The sequence below is a fragment of the Carassius carassius genome, chromosome 13 (assembly GCF_963082965.1).
Source record: "Carassius carassius chromosome 13, fCarCar2.1, whole genome shotgun sequence".
NCBI classification, from domain to species: domain Eukaryota; kingdom Metazoa; phylum Chordata; class Actinopteri; order Cypriniformes; family Cyprinidae; genus Carassius; species Carassius carassius.
Window position 1 is genome coordinate 18,248,457 of NC_081767.1, and position 18,970 is coordinate 18,267,426.

The 18,970-nt window shown below is 41.0% G+C and overlaps 1 protein-coding gene across 1 annotated transcript in view; it reads right to left on the minus strand.

Annotated features, from left to right (window-relative positions):
* The window catches only part of LOC132156020 (protein jagged-1b-like), a 59,205-nt gene that overhangs the window by 33,682 nt on the left and 6,553 nt on the right, over positions 1-18,970 (minus strand). The window contains exon 2 of the mRNA XM_059564821.1: positions 18,648-18,965. Within this exon, the coding sequence (XP_059420804.1) occupies positions 18,648-18,965 (318 nt within the window). The remainder of the gene's footprint in view (positions 1-18,647; positions 18,966-18,970) is intronic.

Sequence of the window (18,970 nt, forward strand, 5' to 3'; positions counted from 1 at the left end):
AATGCAACTATATAGAATGAATGACTATGATAACACAACAAGTTTCAGTTTGGTTGCTCAATACTAGACATAAAGAGCTAAAAGAGTTCACCTTCAAAGTTTCTATGATAACCATAAGTCAGAAATCATATCTGATCACTTAGAAAAGCACTCCTCAACAAGACACATGTTCATTGTGAATAAGTGTCTGATCTCCTCATTCTAACAGACTGAACACTGAATGGTGCTCATTTAAAAGAAAGCAAATCAACATATCCTTAACCCTCTACTATGAGAAAATGTTTGTTTGGAAACGCACCTTAATAATTAAGTTGAAATCATTGCATTATGGGATATAGTATTAAATGCAGTAAGTTAAGTGATAACGCCCCCCTATCCCCCTCCCCCTGAAAAGATTTAATAGCATTTTAATAATAACAAGAAGAATATTTTAATAATAAGAAGAATTCAGAGTAGGTAGGATTGATCAATGGAATTGGAATTTATCTGCTATGCTGCTGCTGGCATGAGAGAACATTACTTCTGAAACGTGCTTAGAATTACTGGGATTTGGATACATTCTGCTGCTGCAAAGTAAAGTAGGGAGAACCCCTGTAGCAGATCTAGACAGGTGGTGCTGGGGAGGAGGAGGGCTGAAGAAAATTCTCATGGCGTGCAGTACCGAGCTGGACCATGTTGAGATGGAAATAATTAAGGTTGTGTAGATAGGAAAGAGATCAGTTGGCTGCACTGCCAGTTTGAAAGAACTACTCTAGCTATTTTGAAAATTTGAATTATGCTAAGACTAAATTATCCATTTCATTTGTGCACTGCACATTTTGGTTAACTATTACTCATTATACTCTATTACAACAGTAAGAACAGTATTTCCATCAAAGCCCTGATGGTGGCTTGATAAAAACCCCTTTATGCTCTCTCTCTCTCTCTCTCTCTCTCTCTCTCACACACACACACACACACACACTCACTTACCCTCTCTCTCCTCTCTAAATATCTGTCTATCCATCCATAAACAACTGTATCCCAACTTGCATTCATCTTTAAACTCATTGCCCTTACACAGTCACACAGTCTCTCATACTCTGTCTTCGTCTGTCTTGCTGATATTCAGTGACTGTCAGAATAATAGTTTAGCATTTTTCTCATTTGATTTTAAATCAGCATAACAGTTAGAAATAAAAGTTGAATTGAAAAATGAATATCAATGTAGGAATGCCTTCGTATTAGATTCGTATATTTTACACTAATGACAGCATCTCTCGGCTGAATAGACTTCACAAGTTTGTGTCAAATCTGATTATCATGATCTCCAGCATGATTTAAGGTGATACAAAGTGCATATTGAGAAGAAGATCTTACCATCTGTACAAAGGAGTTCACATGATCAATGTGATCAATATTTCTTCCTCAATTTATGACATGAAACTTAATTTACAGGTTTAAATCAAATTTTAATCACCAGATTTTTAAATGTGGTCACAGTGTCTTGGACCAACTGTACATTGAAAAGTTTATGAAAAAAAGTTATGAAAAGAGAAGTAATGATTTGCAAAACTCAAATGGTGTTCCACAGATGGGGGTACAGGAGGATATCCCGACTGAGACAGCCTGTACAAACAGAGCTCATACCAACAGGAAGAAGTCTTAGCCCTCTGAGAGGAATAACCCATGGCTTAATTAATGTTATCTCTTTTGAGCAACTTCTAAAAGCAAAAAATGGATGACACTTTTTGACTTCCACAAAAATATGAATCAGCAAAATGGATTTCAACATTAATAATTATTTAATATACATTTTTCTTCCAGCACCAGATCAGCATATTTAATGATTTCTGAATGATCATGTGAAACATCACAGGAATAAAACCCCATTTTAAAATTAAAATGTAAAACTATAAATAGAAATAAGATTTCAGAATATTAGTGTTTTTAACATTTTTAAGCAAATAAATGCAGCCTGGGTGAGCAAAAGATACTTGTTTCAAAAACATTAAATCATATTAAACATTATACACTGTATTCATTACTTCTTTTTACTGCGAGATACAAAATCACATCACGTCCCTGTTGTAACAAGGACAGATGAATCATGGATGCAGGCCTACACTTCGACCAATGAGGAAAAACAGTCTCTTAAAACATCAATATAGTAATTATGCATGTTCACACACAGACACACACACATTTTCCCATCCCCATAATAACTACACATATTCAATCCTCTCCCACTCTCACACACCTGCAGAGAGCAGGTGTTGCCATGGAAGCTGTAGCATCCACCTATGGTGTTACTAGCAGATCCACAGAGGTTTTCATAGAGGAAGAGACTAAATTGGAACAGCTACATTAATTATCTCTTTACTTTACCCCCAATGACCTCACAGAGAGAGAGAGAGAGAGAGAGAGAGAGAGAGACAAGGGTCCTCTCTGTTGTTCATGTGCTCTAGTCACTACTTCCCCTCATCCTACTTTTTATGTCTTCTTGTTTTTCTCTTTAAGAAGGATCTATGGTTTCTGAGGAGCCTTTAGGCGGTTTGGCATTTGGCCACAGTGCAGCCCATGGGCATTCACTTGAATATTCATACACATATAGCAGCACTGACAAAGGAAAATTATTACTTACACAACTATACACCTAGGAAGCATATAAAACTTTTTTTTCCTATAGTTCCAATTTGAACATTATAGTTTCTCACATAAAATGTTTTGGTCAATCTCCTGCGACTTACTTTCTCTGTCACCTCTCAACCAGACATTGAAGAGGAACAGAGGTTTATACAAACTTGTAAACACACATTAGAATGCAAAACACATGACTGCATCTATACCGAGGCTCTGACCCCTTCCACTTCTGCCCCCTCATTTCGCACTTCTTCTTATTTCTGTCTCTCTCTTTGTTTTTCTTTAATCCCAGGAGTGAATACCAGCAGTCTGAATCTCCCTCTTCCACTTTCTCTCTCCCTTTTATCCCACCCTCACATAATTTCCCCTCTCCCTCAATGTCAAATTCTTTTTGGGTTAATTGGTTTGACAAAGATATGTGATTTCTGAGTACTAAAAACAACGGGCCTCTTCGAGTCATTCCCTGACAGGGCCCAGGGCAGGGCGGGCGGTGCCTTTTATCTTTTGCAGGAAATTACCCCGTCTGGCAAAAATGCATGGTTAGCATGTGTTGCTCTCCTCAAAAAAACTACTGAATAGTCTATGATGACAACATTTTTAAGGCATCATAGGCGTTCTTCCAAAATGAAGACCATTTTAGCCAAGTTGCCAGTATTGCTTTTATTCTTAATGCTTCATAAAGTCTCATAATGCCTTGCGATATATGAATGGGGCGAGGGGTCCTGAGATGCACACTTTGAACTGAACTTTCACTACCATCCTGAAATAGACACTTTTAAGACTATTTGAGCATAAGAAATAAACATTTACTGTACAGATATGTCTGATTTTGTTGCTTATTTGAAATATATTATTCAAATGTGATTTTGGTAAGTACTTTTTGACATTTCTATATTTCATTCTAGTAGATTGGAGTTGGTCTTGCATGCTAGAAACAGCTGGGTGAAGGCATTGCAAATATGGCTGCTGAACTTTGGATGAGTTCAGTGAAAAATCCAAGATGCCGGATAGGCAGACTAAACTTAGACTTTATTTCATTCAATGCTGAAAATTATCATTAAAAATAGCTTGGTGTAGCTTGGATCACTTTACCCAATATTTGCCTACATCTTGAATTTTTATTATAGACTATTGCGCTGTTAGCTTAGCAGCTTGATAGCATTCAACTCTATTGGAATTAATTCCTGAGCAGAAAGCTAAATATTTGTGTATACAGCACGTTGCTGTCCATGTAGAGCATTTTAAATTAATCTTTAGGTTTTATGATCGCAGAGATGTTATTGTAACAGATGCCGAGGGTTAACACTGATCTGACAAAACCTAGGCGGTGAGTCAGTGTCTGTTGATGCAGTATGAACTGGCCTTTAGAAGGCAGCTGCCTATGAAGGCAGTGAGGCAGCTCACTAGGTTTAGGAACAGAGCTAGTGCGTATGGTAATAAGTCTATATTCATCCCTTTAACTTAAATGGGAGGATCTGTTTTTGCAAAATATGTTTACATAAAAAGAATCATCAGAGTACACATGCCTGCCATGCTGTAGCTATCCTGTTAGATTGATTGTGCTTATGCTTGTCATGTGCACTCAGCATCTCTTTCATTTCTTCTGAAAGAGCCTTAAGAACCAGTGAACAAATGAAACAGCCACTAAAGAACAAAAAACAGTCTCACTCCTGCCAATCACAAGGTCAAACAATTGCCCTGCCCCATTACGTGTGGAAATAACAGCCCTCAGGGCACGAGTTCATTATGCAGGACTACAAAACCTATATTTCAGGAGCTAAGGGAGAAATAGAAAACACCTGAATTGAAAAAAGGAACTGAGTTCAAATTAATAATAGAGGGAGGGGTTGAAAAGGATAAACGGAGACCAGTGATGAACTGACAGGAAGAAATGACAAATCTTGTTTAAATGAGAGTCGCCAATTAAAGCAACCTGCCAGTCAGAGTAAACAGAGTAATTCCACCGACTCAAACCTCTGTCTGACACCCAGCTCTTTAATATGTAACACCTCTGATAAAGGACAAGGAACTGTGGGTCTGGAGTAGATAAGACAAGAGAGCACCAGCTAACAAGGCAACACCGAGGAGTGAGTAGATGAAAAGAGAGAGAGAACAAAAGTGGGAGGAACGCTATGGATGAGTGACTTCTGGAAAAGGACAACATTATGTGGTCACCAAATAGAGCAAAAGGGTGAATAAAAGATACAGCAGAATAACAAGAACAATATAGTAGAGCAGCAGTTCTCAATTCCTGCAAATTTTTCATGTCTCTCTGTTAACACACCTGATTCAGATAATCAGATCGTTAGAAGTGAGCTCCGTGCATGAACTGTGTTCCCATTGACATGGTCCCTACACAGTGTACATTGCTCCATACTCCCTGAGCAGGGAAAATCCATTGAAGTTTACCTCATTCATTCCCGGAGCTGGGCTGTGCATCGAAAACATATACCTCTGTAAATAAATACAATTTAAATACACGTCTCACACACTTCAATGCACTTTGAATGGAACAAATACGTTTGCTTCAAACTGGAATCCTGGCAGAATATCCTACGATGTCCACTTCGCTGGCCACTTACATTCGAATAGAACAAACGTCTGAAGCGATAAGAGAGACATAAAAAATGTGCAGAGCAGGGGGTCACAAGGACTGGAATTGAGAATCATTAAATTATAAATTATCAAGTCAGTGAGCCAATGAAGTGACAGTCTAAATGTTTTATCTACATGTTTCCTTTAAGGACAACGCCACCATTTTTCCATATTCCACTATGTTCTTCCCTCAACTTCTCAGTGCATGCACTCAGTCTGCAGGGGATTTTAAGTGCTGGAAATCCATTTATCCTTTGCTGAAACTTCTGTATCTTCATGGAGAGTGGCTCATGGTTGCCTAGCAACAGCAGACGCCATTGGAGCGCAAGCGCAGGCTTTTTTTTTTTGCTGGACTCGGTCTATGAATTGGATTCAGAATGATCATCAAAACGTAGATGGTGTCGATCAACAGCCCAAAGCTTGACTGTAATTATTATCTCTTCGTCGGTCAACGTTTTATTCCATAACTTAATTCCATTATTTTGAGGCTATTTATATCAGATGATTATGTTACATGTGTTAGTAGCTGTTGTTTCTTCTTCTTCAATTGTGTTGTTTTGGAAATTCTTTACAGAATATGTGTACTAGCGCCCTCTACCATATAGCAATGAAAACATGGATTCTAGGAGCACAAGCATAGCTTAAATATATTTAGACTTTTTGTAAGTACGAGTATACTTAAATGTTATTTCAAGTATATTTCTGAGGAGTACATAAAGCCCATTTCTGAGAAGTACATAAAAAGTGAACTAAAAGCATACTTACCTATTTTTAGTTTAAATGAAGTATACTAATAGTACACTTGTATAAACTTGTTTTTTCGTAAGGGTAGCGTTTAGCTTAGCACCATTCATTCCTTAGGATCCAATCAGGGATGAATTTAGAAGCTACCAAACACTTCCATGTTTTTCCTATTTAAAGACGGTTACATGAGTAGTTACACGAGTAAGTATGGGGACAAAATAAAATGTGGCGATTTTCACAGTGGATAAATAATGATAACTATATTTTTATGGCAGAAGAGCACTTCGCAGCACTCCGACCTCGGCGAAGTAATATCATCTCTCCTGAAAACTCCTCATGTTGGTTGTATTGACAGAAGTTAGACTGGGGGGTTTCAGGAGTGATGATATTATTGCGCCGAGGTCGAAGTGCTGCAAAGTGCTCTTCCACCATACATTATAGTTAACATAGTGGCGCCGCATGCTACACTGATTGAGTCCACGCACTGAGATGGGAGGGGTACATAATATATCAACTCGTCTATGTTGAGGGAAGAGCATTGTGGAATATGGAAAAATAGTGGTGTTTTCCTATAATCTTACCAATGCCCATAACCTGTCCCCTGTTCATATTTACTACCTTATTAATGTCCACAGTCTTTCTGCCTGAGCTTTTAGGACTCTCTTTACAGTTTTTCCCTCTTTTTCCAATCAAAATATTTATAATTTCTTAATTGTATATTTTTTATCAATACAGCAACATTTTGATGTCAATCCTTTTACAAGCGCTTAATCGAATTGTTTTTATGCTCTTCATCTTTGCTAATAGTTTACATCTAGAAGGCAGAGAAATATTGATGTGGTTATGACAGTGTCAACCGTTGCAGTTCAGGAGTGACTCCTGTATTCTGTACTTTTGCAGAATTTGTAGGAGTCACTCATGCATTTAATAGAGGTCATCACTCACAAAACTTTGCACATATACAGTTAAATTTTGTCCCATTTTGACTGAAGGTGAGAAGAGAAAATGAACATCCCCTCTTATTTTATGCAAACTCCCACTTCAATCCAATTTACACACAAATGAGAACACAATGTCCCAGTGTCCCCCAACACTACTGTCCCCAGGCTAAGATCTTATATTCAGCACATACGCGAATGAATGTTAATAGAATGGCGTGTCGATGAGTCAAAGTGTGTTTATACATGACTTCTGTCTTTACACGTGTTTTCAGATGCTGTGAGTCTGCATACAGATGTACACTAAAATAAAAAAGCCAGCACATCACAGAGAGACAAAATGGTCTTGAAACAATTGCACGGTATACATCTGCATGACTGCACATGTATGTGGTTATAGGAGTCAACACAGAGAAAGAAAGACAGAAGTCGCTCTCTGTGTGTCCCTGTAGTAAATGAGTTTCTCTGGTTCCCAGGCAGCAGGAATGTCTAGGTAACTGAGTGCTGAAACTCTCCAAAATACAACATGACATAATAGAAGGAGATCAGTTTACAGTTCGCCCTGGAGACACTCTCTCATACTCTCTCTTCCACACACCCACATACTGTAAATAATCACAAAACAGAGCACATACCTGTACATCATATTACACATTATAGCGATAAATAAGCACTGTTTAGATGGAAATTTACAAGAACCAGTTGATATTTTTTCCCATGTGTAATTGAGCTCATGGGTGTGTTTTTCCTGCCAACGACAGCATGTCATGACCTCCTCAAAAAAAATGCTGGCATCATTTTAGCTAGTATGAAGTCAACATTTGTCAACATTAGCCTAAGTAAACACAAACACAGCTATATTAATAACTGTTTTGACTATGAGACCATATCAACACAACCTCTACAATGCTCTTACAGCTCACAAAGCCATTTTTTCTAATGAACTGTGACTAAAACATTTACACAAAAACCTTTGGGTGGATTTTCTTTCATTCAGATTCAGTCTTATAAATTTGCTCATTGGAATTGACATTGACTCACTGATAAATTGTTTTTTACAATTTAATTGATGGACGGGACTCATAAGCCCAGTCGGAAATCATGTCTGGACATGCCCACTCCATATCCCCTTCAGGTACATCCGACTGCCCATGTTAAAACTCAGGATTACAGGTTTAGTAGTAGAGGAATTGAGAGAAGAATTTATAATGTTGTTGGTGTAGCTTTGCAGCTGAAGATCTGGACTGAAAACGGAAAGATTAAAGGTTAAAACCCTGCAGGGAATACATGAGCTAGCACCATTGTTTGTGTGAATCTGACTTTAAAAATATTTGGGTGGTCAAAAAGAAAAAGAAAAAGTATATTTTGCATAAAGAAGCTTAATTGAAGCCTAATTAGCATTAGCATAATGATATATATAATGATAATGATATATATATATATATATATATATATATATATATATATATATATATATATATATATATTAGTATCCTAGCTGATAAAGGCTGTGGACCTCTGATCAAATCTGCTATGAGGTTTGAACTCAGGTGTGTGTGAATAATGAGGTGGATGGTTACTAGAAAATAAAGTGTGCGACCTCAGGCTGATTTAGGGCAAATGTTACAATAATAATACAGCTATATCAAGGATTGATGTAGATTAACTACAACCCAGTCCATAATAGGTGCTACATGAAACTGCTAATCATGAACACAGACACTGTGATAAATTAGCACAGTATGCTGGGCTGTATTATTAATTAATTCTCCTAGACTGAAACTATTTGAAAACTATTTTTACATAAATTTTACTTATATATATATATAGACTACTGTAATAAATTACTATTTATTACTAATTATACAATTTTGTTCATACTGCCCATCCTGCATGCTATTGGATTGGCTTTTTTGGATTGAGATGATGATTATTCAAATCTCTGAGCTGTAGTCACCTACAGAACTCCACTTCACCTCCCATCTTCCCAGATCATCTGACCCCCACCCCAGTGTTTGTGGCATTAGATTTAGGTAATAACCTCACCACTAAAGACATCAACACAAAATGATGATTCCCAAACCCCACAATCTAGAGTTCACACACATCCACTTCCTCTCCATATCCATTCATCCTGATCACAGACGCCCTCATCTCTTCTTTTCTTGTCACAACGAAAGAAAGGGAGAATGATGATCTCATTTACTGTGTTACCACATGAAGGCCAACAGCTTCAATCACGACACCATTAATCAGGAAACTCTAAACAATGGAGGAGCCACAATGCGTTACAGTATGACAACACGGTTAAATGTTGAAACACACTGTGTGGGTCATCGCTCAAGAACCGACACTTACAGCATGAACCGAGAAGCTGGAAGGATCCGAACGCGAGCGGAGGAGAAGAGAAAAGAAGAAAGCCAAAGAGAGAACGGCTCACCTTTCGTCATAATACCTGCGCTCACCTGTTTGTCTGCTCACCTGAGGCTGTGGAATCCTGATACCCCCCTCTCCCCTTCCACCTGAACCACCACACAAAGATGGACGGATAATATGGTTCTTTCACTCCCTTGATGCCCACAGAAATCCATTCACTCTCTCTCCCTCACCCTTCAGCCCTGCCCTGAAACTGATCCAGACAGACGTTTTCCTCCAGAATTTTCTCACACTCATAGATTAAACAGCCCTACATACTCGTACACACTCACACACTTTAACACATGCTTATCTACATTGCATCCACTCAAAAATATAAATATATACATGGGGCTGCATGATAATCGCAGTAAGATCTGTTTTATTGTGAATATCAGAGTGGCTCAGTTCACAGTAAATGCAGCAGAATTCTGCAGAATTCTGCCAAATTCACGAGTTCGCATTTACTTATAATTAAATAAAGGTTATGCATATTTGGCGTGCTGACTGGGGGGAGAGCTCCGAGCCTGGCAAGACTCCCAAGCCCAGGGCTCACCCCCCAACCCGTCCGGGGAGAGGGGTCTGAGCTCGGAGTTCGGCTTAGCCCAAGTGCTCCCCAAAAAGCAATTAGAACGGGACAGCAGCCAGATACGCAAATTTACATCTCCCCAAAAAGCTGTGCTTAAATGGATGCTGGGCGTCCTTTGGTGTATAAATGTTACGGCAGGGTCTATTTGACTTCCGTGGAAGCGTCCACTTGAAAGAGAGAGATGGGAACTCCCGCTGGAGATTCGATTATTGCGGCATTTGGGAAGATCGAAAAGGCTCCTGCGGGAGCATACACTGCTGCGGCAGTGCGGATAATATGGAAAAGGCTCTTGGGGGAGCTGGCACTGCTGCGGCGGTGAGGAAATATGGAAAGGCTCCTGCTGGAGCTGACACTGCTGTGGCATTGGGGGATACGGAATGGCTCCTGCGGGAGCTGACACTGCTACGGCAGTGAGAAAATATGGAGAGGCTCCTGCGGGAGCATACACTGCTGCAGCAGTGAGAAAATATGAAAAAGGCTCTTGCGGGAGCTGACACTGCTGCGGCAGTGTAGAAATGCGAAAAGGCTCCTGCGGGAGCATACACTGCTGCGGCAGTGAGAAAATATGGAGAGGCTCCTGCGGGAGCAGACACTGCTGCGGCAGTAAGGGAATATGGAAAGGCTCCTGCGGGAGCTGGCACTACTGCGGCAGTGGAAAAATACGGAATGGCTCCTGCGGGTGCTGACACTGCTGCGGCAGTGAGAAAATATGGAGAGGCTCCTGCAGGAGCATACACTGCTGCGGCAGTGAGAAAATATGGAGAGGCTCCTGCGGGAGCATATACTGCTGCGGCAGTGAGGATAATATGGAAAAGGCTCTTGCGGGAGCTGACACTGCTGCGGCATTGGGGGATACGGAAAAGCTCCTGCGGGAGCAGACACTGCTGCGGCAGTGAGGGAATATGGAAAGGCTCCTGCAGGAGCTGGCACTGCTGTGGCACATGAGGGAAATACTGAAAGGCTCCTGCGGGAGCATACATGACTGTAGCAGTGAGGAAATACAGAAAGGCTATTGTGGGAGCTGACACTGCTGCGGCAGTGAAAAAATACGGAAAAGCTCCTGCGGGAGCTGCCACTACTGCGGCGGTGAGGGAAATACGGAAAGGCTCCTGCGAGAGCATACATTGCTGTGGTAGTGAGGGAATGCGGAAAGGCTCCTGCGGGAGCGGGGTGCCGTTGGAATGAGAAATGGAGATGGCTAGGGAAAAACGGGTGACTGATGAGGGTTTGGTGGGCTTTCTTGGGATTTAAGTGGTCTGATCGGATGTAGCTCTTAAAAACTTCTGATGACCAGCCACCGAGTGTTTGGATCTGATGTTGGGAAAGGCCATTTTGAGCCACTGTGATGGCTGCACCTATTCTGAGGGAATGGCTGGAGAAATCATCAGCTGAGATAGCAGAAAGACATAAGACAGACTTTAGGCGTTTTTAGAACCAAAAAACGGGAGACAGGGCGGCTGGAGTCATCTGTGAAAAAGAGGGTCGGAAAGGGATTTAGCTTGGGATTTCCTGAGCTGAAGGAAGGCTAGGAGAGTTTGGTATTGGAGAATAGGTGAATGGAGGTTAAAAATATAAATAAAGTGGCCCTTCATTGTCTGGTCTGTCTTACTTTGCTTTATATGAAATGACATGGCTTCATCGTCCAGGACTGCTGGATCAGAAATGGTGGGGTGGATGTTCGGTTTAAAGCTGGAAGTGGTAGTGAGCTCTTAGCGTCTGAGAAAGCCGAAGAAGGCTAGGATAAACATGGCATCTAGCGTACGAGCGGTGTGGATGGAATGGTAACCTTTGCGGAGCGTGGAAATGCATTTAGTCAGGATTTCAAAGGTTATGGGCTGCCTGGTGTCTGGGCGCGTGGTGTGGGCTCTTTGAATGCCTTTGATGAGAAGGGAGGTCTGTGAATTAGCTATTAGGGGTGAGGATGAACAGAATATGAGTTGTTAGTGTTGAGGTGCGAAATAAATGAAGTGATAGAGAGCAGGGAAGAATCGGGGAATGGCAGATTATAGGTAGAATGAATGCTTTAAAACATTTCCATGCTGTTAAGTATGATTGCAGGGTACTTGGGGAAATGGCTTGGAGAATAGAATCTCTTGAAGTTTCGAGAAGGGGTCTCAGAGGATGATTCAGAGGAATATTAGTTCTGAATAAGGAGGTACTGGGGTTGGGAGTGGTTCTGCCTGCGGTGCCAACAGCCTGAATTTCTGAAAGGCAAAACTTGCCTCAGGAATGTGTTTTGAGGTTATGATGAACTGATCGTTAGCGGAGATCCAGATTAAACGTCTTTGAAAGGGCATTAAGGTGGGTGAATGAGAACGGCCATTATTAATTCAATGTAGAGTAGCCTCCTTATCGCAGTGAATAACGATGCTGGACCATTCTTTTCCCCACAGAAAGGCTGCCAGGACAAGATGATATAGCTCGAAAAGGGGTGAGGATATTAATGGCTGGGAGGGCCATGTAGAAGCGGACCAGTGATTTTGGTGAAATCCTCCGAAACCGATGGAGGGGGCGGCGGCTTTTGATTATTGGTGATTCCATAGGCTCTCTCTCGCGCACCTGCGTGGTTTAAAACATCCAATAGTTATGATTTGTCAAGAACAAAGGGTTTAGCTCCACCCATGCATGATAATATCGTTGATCTTACAGGCTGACGATATGACGATTTGAAAAATGACCATATCGCCCAACTCTAGCGGGAGCGAGAACTGCTGAGGCACTGAGGAAATATGGAAAATGGATCCTGCGGGAGCGGGCACTGCTGCGGCAGCGGGGAAATACAGATGGACGCTCCTGCTGGAGCAGACACTGCTGTGGCAGTGGAGAAAAACAGATAGAGGCTCCTGCAGGAGCAGGCACTGCTGGGATGCTGGAGTGAGGATGGGCTATTATGGATGGATAAGGGGATGTTAAAGAGGGTTAGTTATGGTGGGTCACGAGTTTGAGTGAACAGGGATGGACTGGCGTTAAGGGGGTTGGCTGATGAGGGTTCGGTGATCTTCTTTTATATGGAGACATTAGGGTATGGCGGAACAGAGAAGTAATGAGGAGCATGAGAGGAGGAGGAAAGATAGCTGCTGGAGCCGCCTGCGGAGATGTGCTTACGCTTGGGACGGTTCTGGTAGTGGAATAAAGAGAGGGTAAATGGCGGGCATTGGGGCCTACGCCATTAGCGGAGGAATGCTCACACTTGGGACAGCTCTGGGAGTGGAAAAGAGAGGGGAAAGGAGGGGAATGGCGGACAACGGGGCCTGAGCCAAGGGTGTTCGGAGGGATGGGTAGGGCGGAACATAGAGAAGGAAGGGGGAGCAAGAGAGGAGGAGGAAAGATAGCTGCTGGAGCGGCCTGCGGAGACGTGCTCACGCTTGGGACGGCTTCGGAAGTGGATGAAAAGAGGGGGAAAGAGGAGGTGAACGGCGGGTATAGGGGCCTGCACCAATATGAGAGGCAATGTCACACTGGGGTTAGACTGTGGGGCTGCAGGCCATGAGTAGGGGAGAGGGTTGTCGGAAAAGGGGTTGTGGATGGGTCTGCACCGCTATCGGAGGCATGCTCGCGTTAGCGTCTGTTACGGGAGCTGGAGGCCACTGAAAAGGAAAAAGGAGGAAAGTAGCAGCAGGAAGAAAGTAAGGGTCTGGGTTGCAAGTGGAAGCAGCTTAGCACTTGCTTCACGTGTTGTTGGTCACAGGAAGGGAACTCTGAAGAACCTATGTGCAACCTGCACTACTACCGGAGGCAGCCTCACGCTAGTGTTTACTACGGGAGCTGGAGGCCGCTGAACAGAAAATGGTTTATTAATAGCATGAGGGAGCGGAAGAGTTGTGGGCATTTTTACAAATGGAGGCAGCCTCACGTTTGCTTCAGCTGCTGTAGCTGTAGGCCATGCGAAGGGGTTGGGGTGTGTGATGTCTTGAACCTGAGTAGCCTGCACTGCTAGCAGAGGCAGCCTTATGCTAATTTCTGCTACTTGAGCTGGAGGACACTAAAAAAAGAAAAAGGGGGGTTAGAAGTAACAGGATGCAAATACTGGGATGTGCAGGACAGTGTTGCAAGTAAAAGCAGCTTATGCTTGCTTCGGCTGCTGTAGATGTTGGCTGAGGGAAAGTAGAGGGGTTAGTAACATTAGACAATTCAAAGCCTTGTCCACATTAATATGTTCCTGTTGAAAAACATCTTTTCCTCTCGTTTTGGCCTTCCAGCCTTTGAACGCTCTCCAGAGTGGATAAATTTGAAGATGCTGTTTTCACGTTGTAGTATGGACTGTAGAAACAGAGGCTTTGAAAACGAAGCATGTTTAGTCTTGTAACACATTCTACCAATAGACATGTTTATAGCAGTTAACTTGCAGTTATGTGCTATTCACTTTCACATGGTTTCTAAAAATTATTTTGCATGCTTTTCATATTACAGTCCTAAAAGACAACAGAAAATTTACTCACGATTGCTGTCCTGCGGAAAACACGAGGGCAGTTGCGTTTTAGATCAATTCTGAGTGATCGCGCCAGTAAATGGTGAAATATTTACATAAATAAATTGATCCTGCCAGAAAATTTAATGAAACTTATGTCTGTATCATCTGAGTGAGGTTTGGACATGCACGGTAAGGCAGGTGTAACGTTAATGGGTTCAGACATTTCGGTGTGGATAACAACTCTGAAAAAATGCCTTGTTGGCTTCATGGATAAAAATGGCATCGACATCGGACAGAATTACGTCATAACATCGTTTAACAAACTTTAGCAGCGAAACCTGCATTTTAGCAGCTTCATCTGAAAATATTAATTTGCAACACACGGTCTGCGCTACTAGTGGAGGCAGCCTCGAACTGCGTTGCGGCCGGAAAGGCCGCGGTGAAAGGCTGAGCCGCGGCAGGAAGTGAGTGAGGCTTTGCTTCAGTGAGATCTGGGGCGCGGCCCCATCACTTCTCTGGTGGTGTTGAGCGAGGCGAGCTCGGGGCTTTGCACGGTCTGTTGGCCACAGCGTGTGGCTGTTTGAGCAGGTGTCGCGATAACGCTTGATGCTCAGCGGCTGTGTTAGGCGGGATAGGAGTGATCATGGGACCGGCGAATTGAAGCAGATCTGAAAAATCCCCGGTCTAACGTTAGATCTCTTCGTTGGATGGAAAATTGGGTCTGTGATGAGATGGCAAACTGCGCGAACCGAATTCTGAAAGTCGAGAGATAACGAAGGTAGGATGTACTTGATTATTTATAGGCGTTTTCTTGAGCTGATTGGTAAACAGTGTAATTGCTGATGATGATGAACTGGCCGTGTTAATTATCCGTGCACACTCCTCCCGAAATTCGTTTGTGAAACGTCACTTAAAGTCTTGTGGATTTTAAGTGTTTAAAGCTCAAGGGTATGAATGACTTAAAGTAAAGAATTAAGACATAAATATTAGCAATTTGTAGTGTAAAAAATATATGTTATAATTATCAAATATTCATTTTTCATTTTTACAATACTACACTATTGTTTAATTTGTCTACCTAATCTGGCCTGAAATACTATCACAACTTAAAAAAAAATGTACTTAATATTTGGGTGTGCTGTATATTTGCATGCTATTGGCCATACATGCGTATTTGTACTGAAGAAACAGACGTCACTGCCAGTGGCTGCCAGTTTACTTTTTTTGGCCTTTCATTTGCATGAATTTGTGCAATTATAAATGTTCTGAAGTGTGCATTATCTTGGTAACACACTGTATACCTGTGGTGTAGGTGGCTTTGGATATTAGTTATTTGAATATTTGGATATTATATCTGCCAAATAGATAAATGTAAAAGTAAAGCAAATGTATGCTAAAAAAAATTGGTACAAAATGCGTTCATGTCCGTAATACAGCACCATTGTAGAAAGTAATTACAGCAAGAGTATACTGTAATATTTTATATGAGAGATATGTGGGTCATTAGACTCATCTTTCTGATATCGGGGGTTTCTGTGACTCATCGAAGAGTTTGATATACCAACCACTCCCTTTAGATTCTGAAGATAAGATTGGTGTGATGACTTTGCACAGTGACAAGACATTCATTACCTCAACCACAAGACAAACAATAGAGTTGGTTTCCTTCTTGGGGCCCAGGGCAACCCTATTTTATGTTTCTGTTTTCTTTGAGTTTGTATGAAGTTAAAAATGTTAATAAAAATCCACACCAGTATTAAATCACAGTTTGAATTAAAGATTTGCTTTTAAGTCAACGATTATTGGTCTATTTGTAGTGATAGTGTCTGCTCTATTACTGCAGGCAATAAAACTAGTGATGTCAATTTGTCAGGAAAATAAGAGAGAATAAATATGTTCTACAAAAGAAAGAGCCAGAAAATGACGAAACACAGAGGGAGAATAAGAAAGACACATTTTCTAGTCAAGACAATGACCACAGATGAAATGAATGAAAATAGAAAATATTAAATAAACAAGCTGTAAATTATTATGTGTAGGCTTGATTTAACCAATCAAAAAACAATTCTGTGATTCATAACAAAACTATTTTCATTGGTCCTGCTGATATTCAGCACAACAGCAAGACTGCAGGTGTGATATTGCTTTTGTGACACTTCAATAAACAAGACATGTTTTGAATTACTGATTCGAACAAAATATGACCAAAAATTTTGTTTAATTTTTGCTCCATCAATGAAATGGTTTGGCTAAAATTTTGGTATGGACCGGTATTTGGCAAACACAGACAAGGAGAGAGACAATGAAATGTCCCAGTGACATTATACAAAATATCAGCACTCTCTGAATGCAGCTTATCAAATCAGAGGACCAGAACAATATTCATTATGTTACAAAGGACATTCTTTATCTTCAGCCACTACAACACCAATAGATAAAAATGAAAAGTTGTGCTACAATCTTTCACCCTCATCTTTTTCCTTCTTTCTCTCACACACACACACTATCTATCCATTGTAATCAATAAGTGTGTAATCAGTTTAAAGACCCAGGCTGGAGAAAGCAAAAAAACACTGACCGCAGCACTCACAGTGTGGTTCAGTAAAGATCACTGGCAGAACACATCCACCGTCTGGCCAACAGTAAGCCAGCATTACTACCTCCATATGCTCAGAATAGTGCCACTAAGGTCAGATCAAGGTTAAGTGAAAATTTCCCTATCAGCAAGTCAATAAAACGGCATGGCAGCTAATATACGTAGGTTTAAGGAAACCACTTTTAAGGGTGTAATCCAAAATTGCTGTAAGTGCAGACATCCCACCTCTCCCGGAAGCTCCGGGACTCCCCCATATTTTAACAGTGGCTCCCTGACAAATTAGATACAATATCCCGGAAATCGTGGAGGCAAGGGAGATGACAAGCAAGAGGAAAGAGCTCTACTTAAGTGAGAGAGAAACAGATGTAATGATATATATTCATAAACATAGTCAGATTTGAGATCACCATATGAGTGTCTGCATGTATAATTCAGATTAGATAGTTTGCAACAATGTTTAGCATCATTGATATGAAAACAATCGCTTTGAGAAGCTGGCAGAGTGAACGAATCTTGAGGGCGCGGGCGCAGCCTCTAACGTGTTGCAAGATCCAGCGATTATAGGCATTTTTGGACTTGTCTTTTCCATTAAATTTGACACTTTATAAAGTTAATAGAGTGGGAAGTTACAATTTAGGGTCAGCAATATCCTTATCTTATTTGCAAAATATAAGCATTTTTATATATATATATATATATATATATATATATATATATATATATATATAGCAATATCTGGCAACACTGCACTGTAGGTACTTAAACTGACAGTTATTTATTCATTAATTTGTAAATTGTAATTTTGTTTTTGCAGCTTAAATATGCTTGCGAGAAGCACATCCTAACGGAAATGGAACCTCATGAGTGGCTGACGTTGAACGCTCTCTTGAACCAAATTATTTAGCATACATTTGCTTTACTTTTATATGTATCTATTTGGCAGCTAAACCTCAGTTTTTTGAGCTTACATTTACCATATTTTATGTGCTCTTTGTATGTATGTTGGTCAGTGTTAATATGTACATAAATGCCGAAAGGAAATCTGTTGGGTCTTCTCAGAGAACTTAAACTGCTCAATTCATATTTATTCCTTTTACGGTGTATCCATAAACTTTACAAACCTTTTGATTTAAATCATCTGCATTTGAGTTTTAAAGATGAACAAAAGTCTTCTGGATTTTAAACAACATGAGAATGAGTAAATTATGAAATTTTAATTTTGAGTGAACTATCCCGTAAGATATTTGTAAGTTGATTTCAAAAAGTGTAAATACTTTGACCATTGTCATGAGCAACATTGGCTTAACCTTTAAATTTGGTTGTTTTCCCCCATTTCCCATTGGCTCAACCAGTGTGTGGGGCGGTGTATATTTCATGTATTTTTCAACCAATGGCAGAAGTGAGAACATATTCAGGAAACTTGTGTAGTGTATTTTGGTAAATTCCACAGATTTCCTTCAAACACTGACATTATAAAGGCAGCAGAAGTGATGTCTAGGCAACTGAGACAGTGTAATGGTGACATGACAGCGGCCCCTAAGAAAATTTCCCCCTGATATGTTCAGACATGCGCAATTGTCTCTATAACAGATCAGAAAAATGTGCACATTATCCTATTGTCTTCAGAGCAATCTTTGGCAAAGGTTTTAACACCACATTATAAGTCTAAAATATAAAGAAATTAGGTTTTCCAGGCCGCGTTCACTAAGTTGATAAATAAATGAGAGTTGTACTCACTGGCCATGCATATTTAAATGGAATAACAATTTGTCCATTTCTGCTGTCACTTCTCTCGTTTCCATGGTGGTGTAAGGTGTGGGAGTTGCCACCAAGGACAGGTGTGCTGCCAGTGCCATATGTACAGGTGCCGGTTGGTGCAACCCGAGCCTGGTACTCCTTCAGACAGGCCTTGAAGTAGGTGTCACACTGATCCGCTGATGAGCAGCGCTGCCCCCAACTGGCCTGGGGGTCACAGCACTGACCACTCTGTAGAAAGCCCAGAGGGTTTATCCATTGTCGAACTTGCACTTCAAATGTGCCCACCGCACACACAACCTATG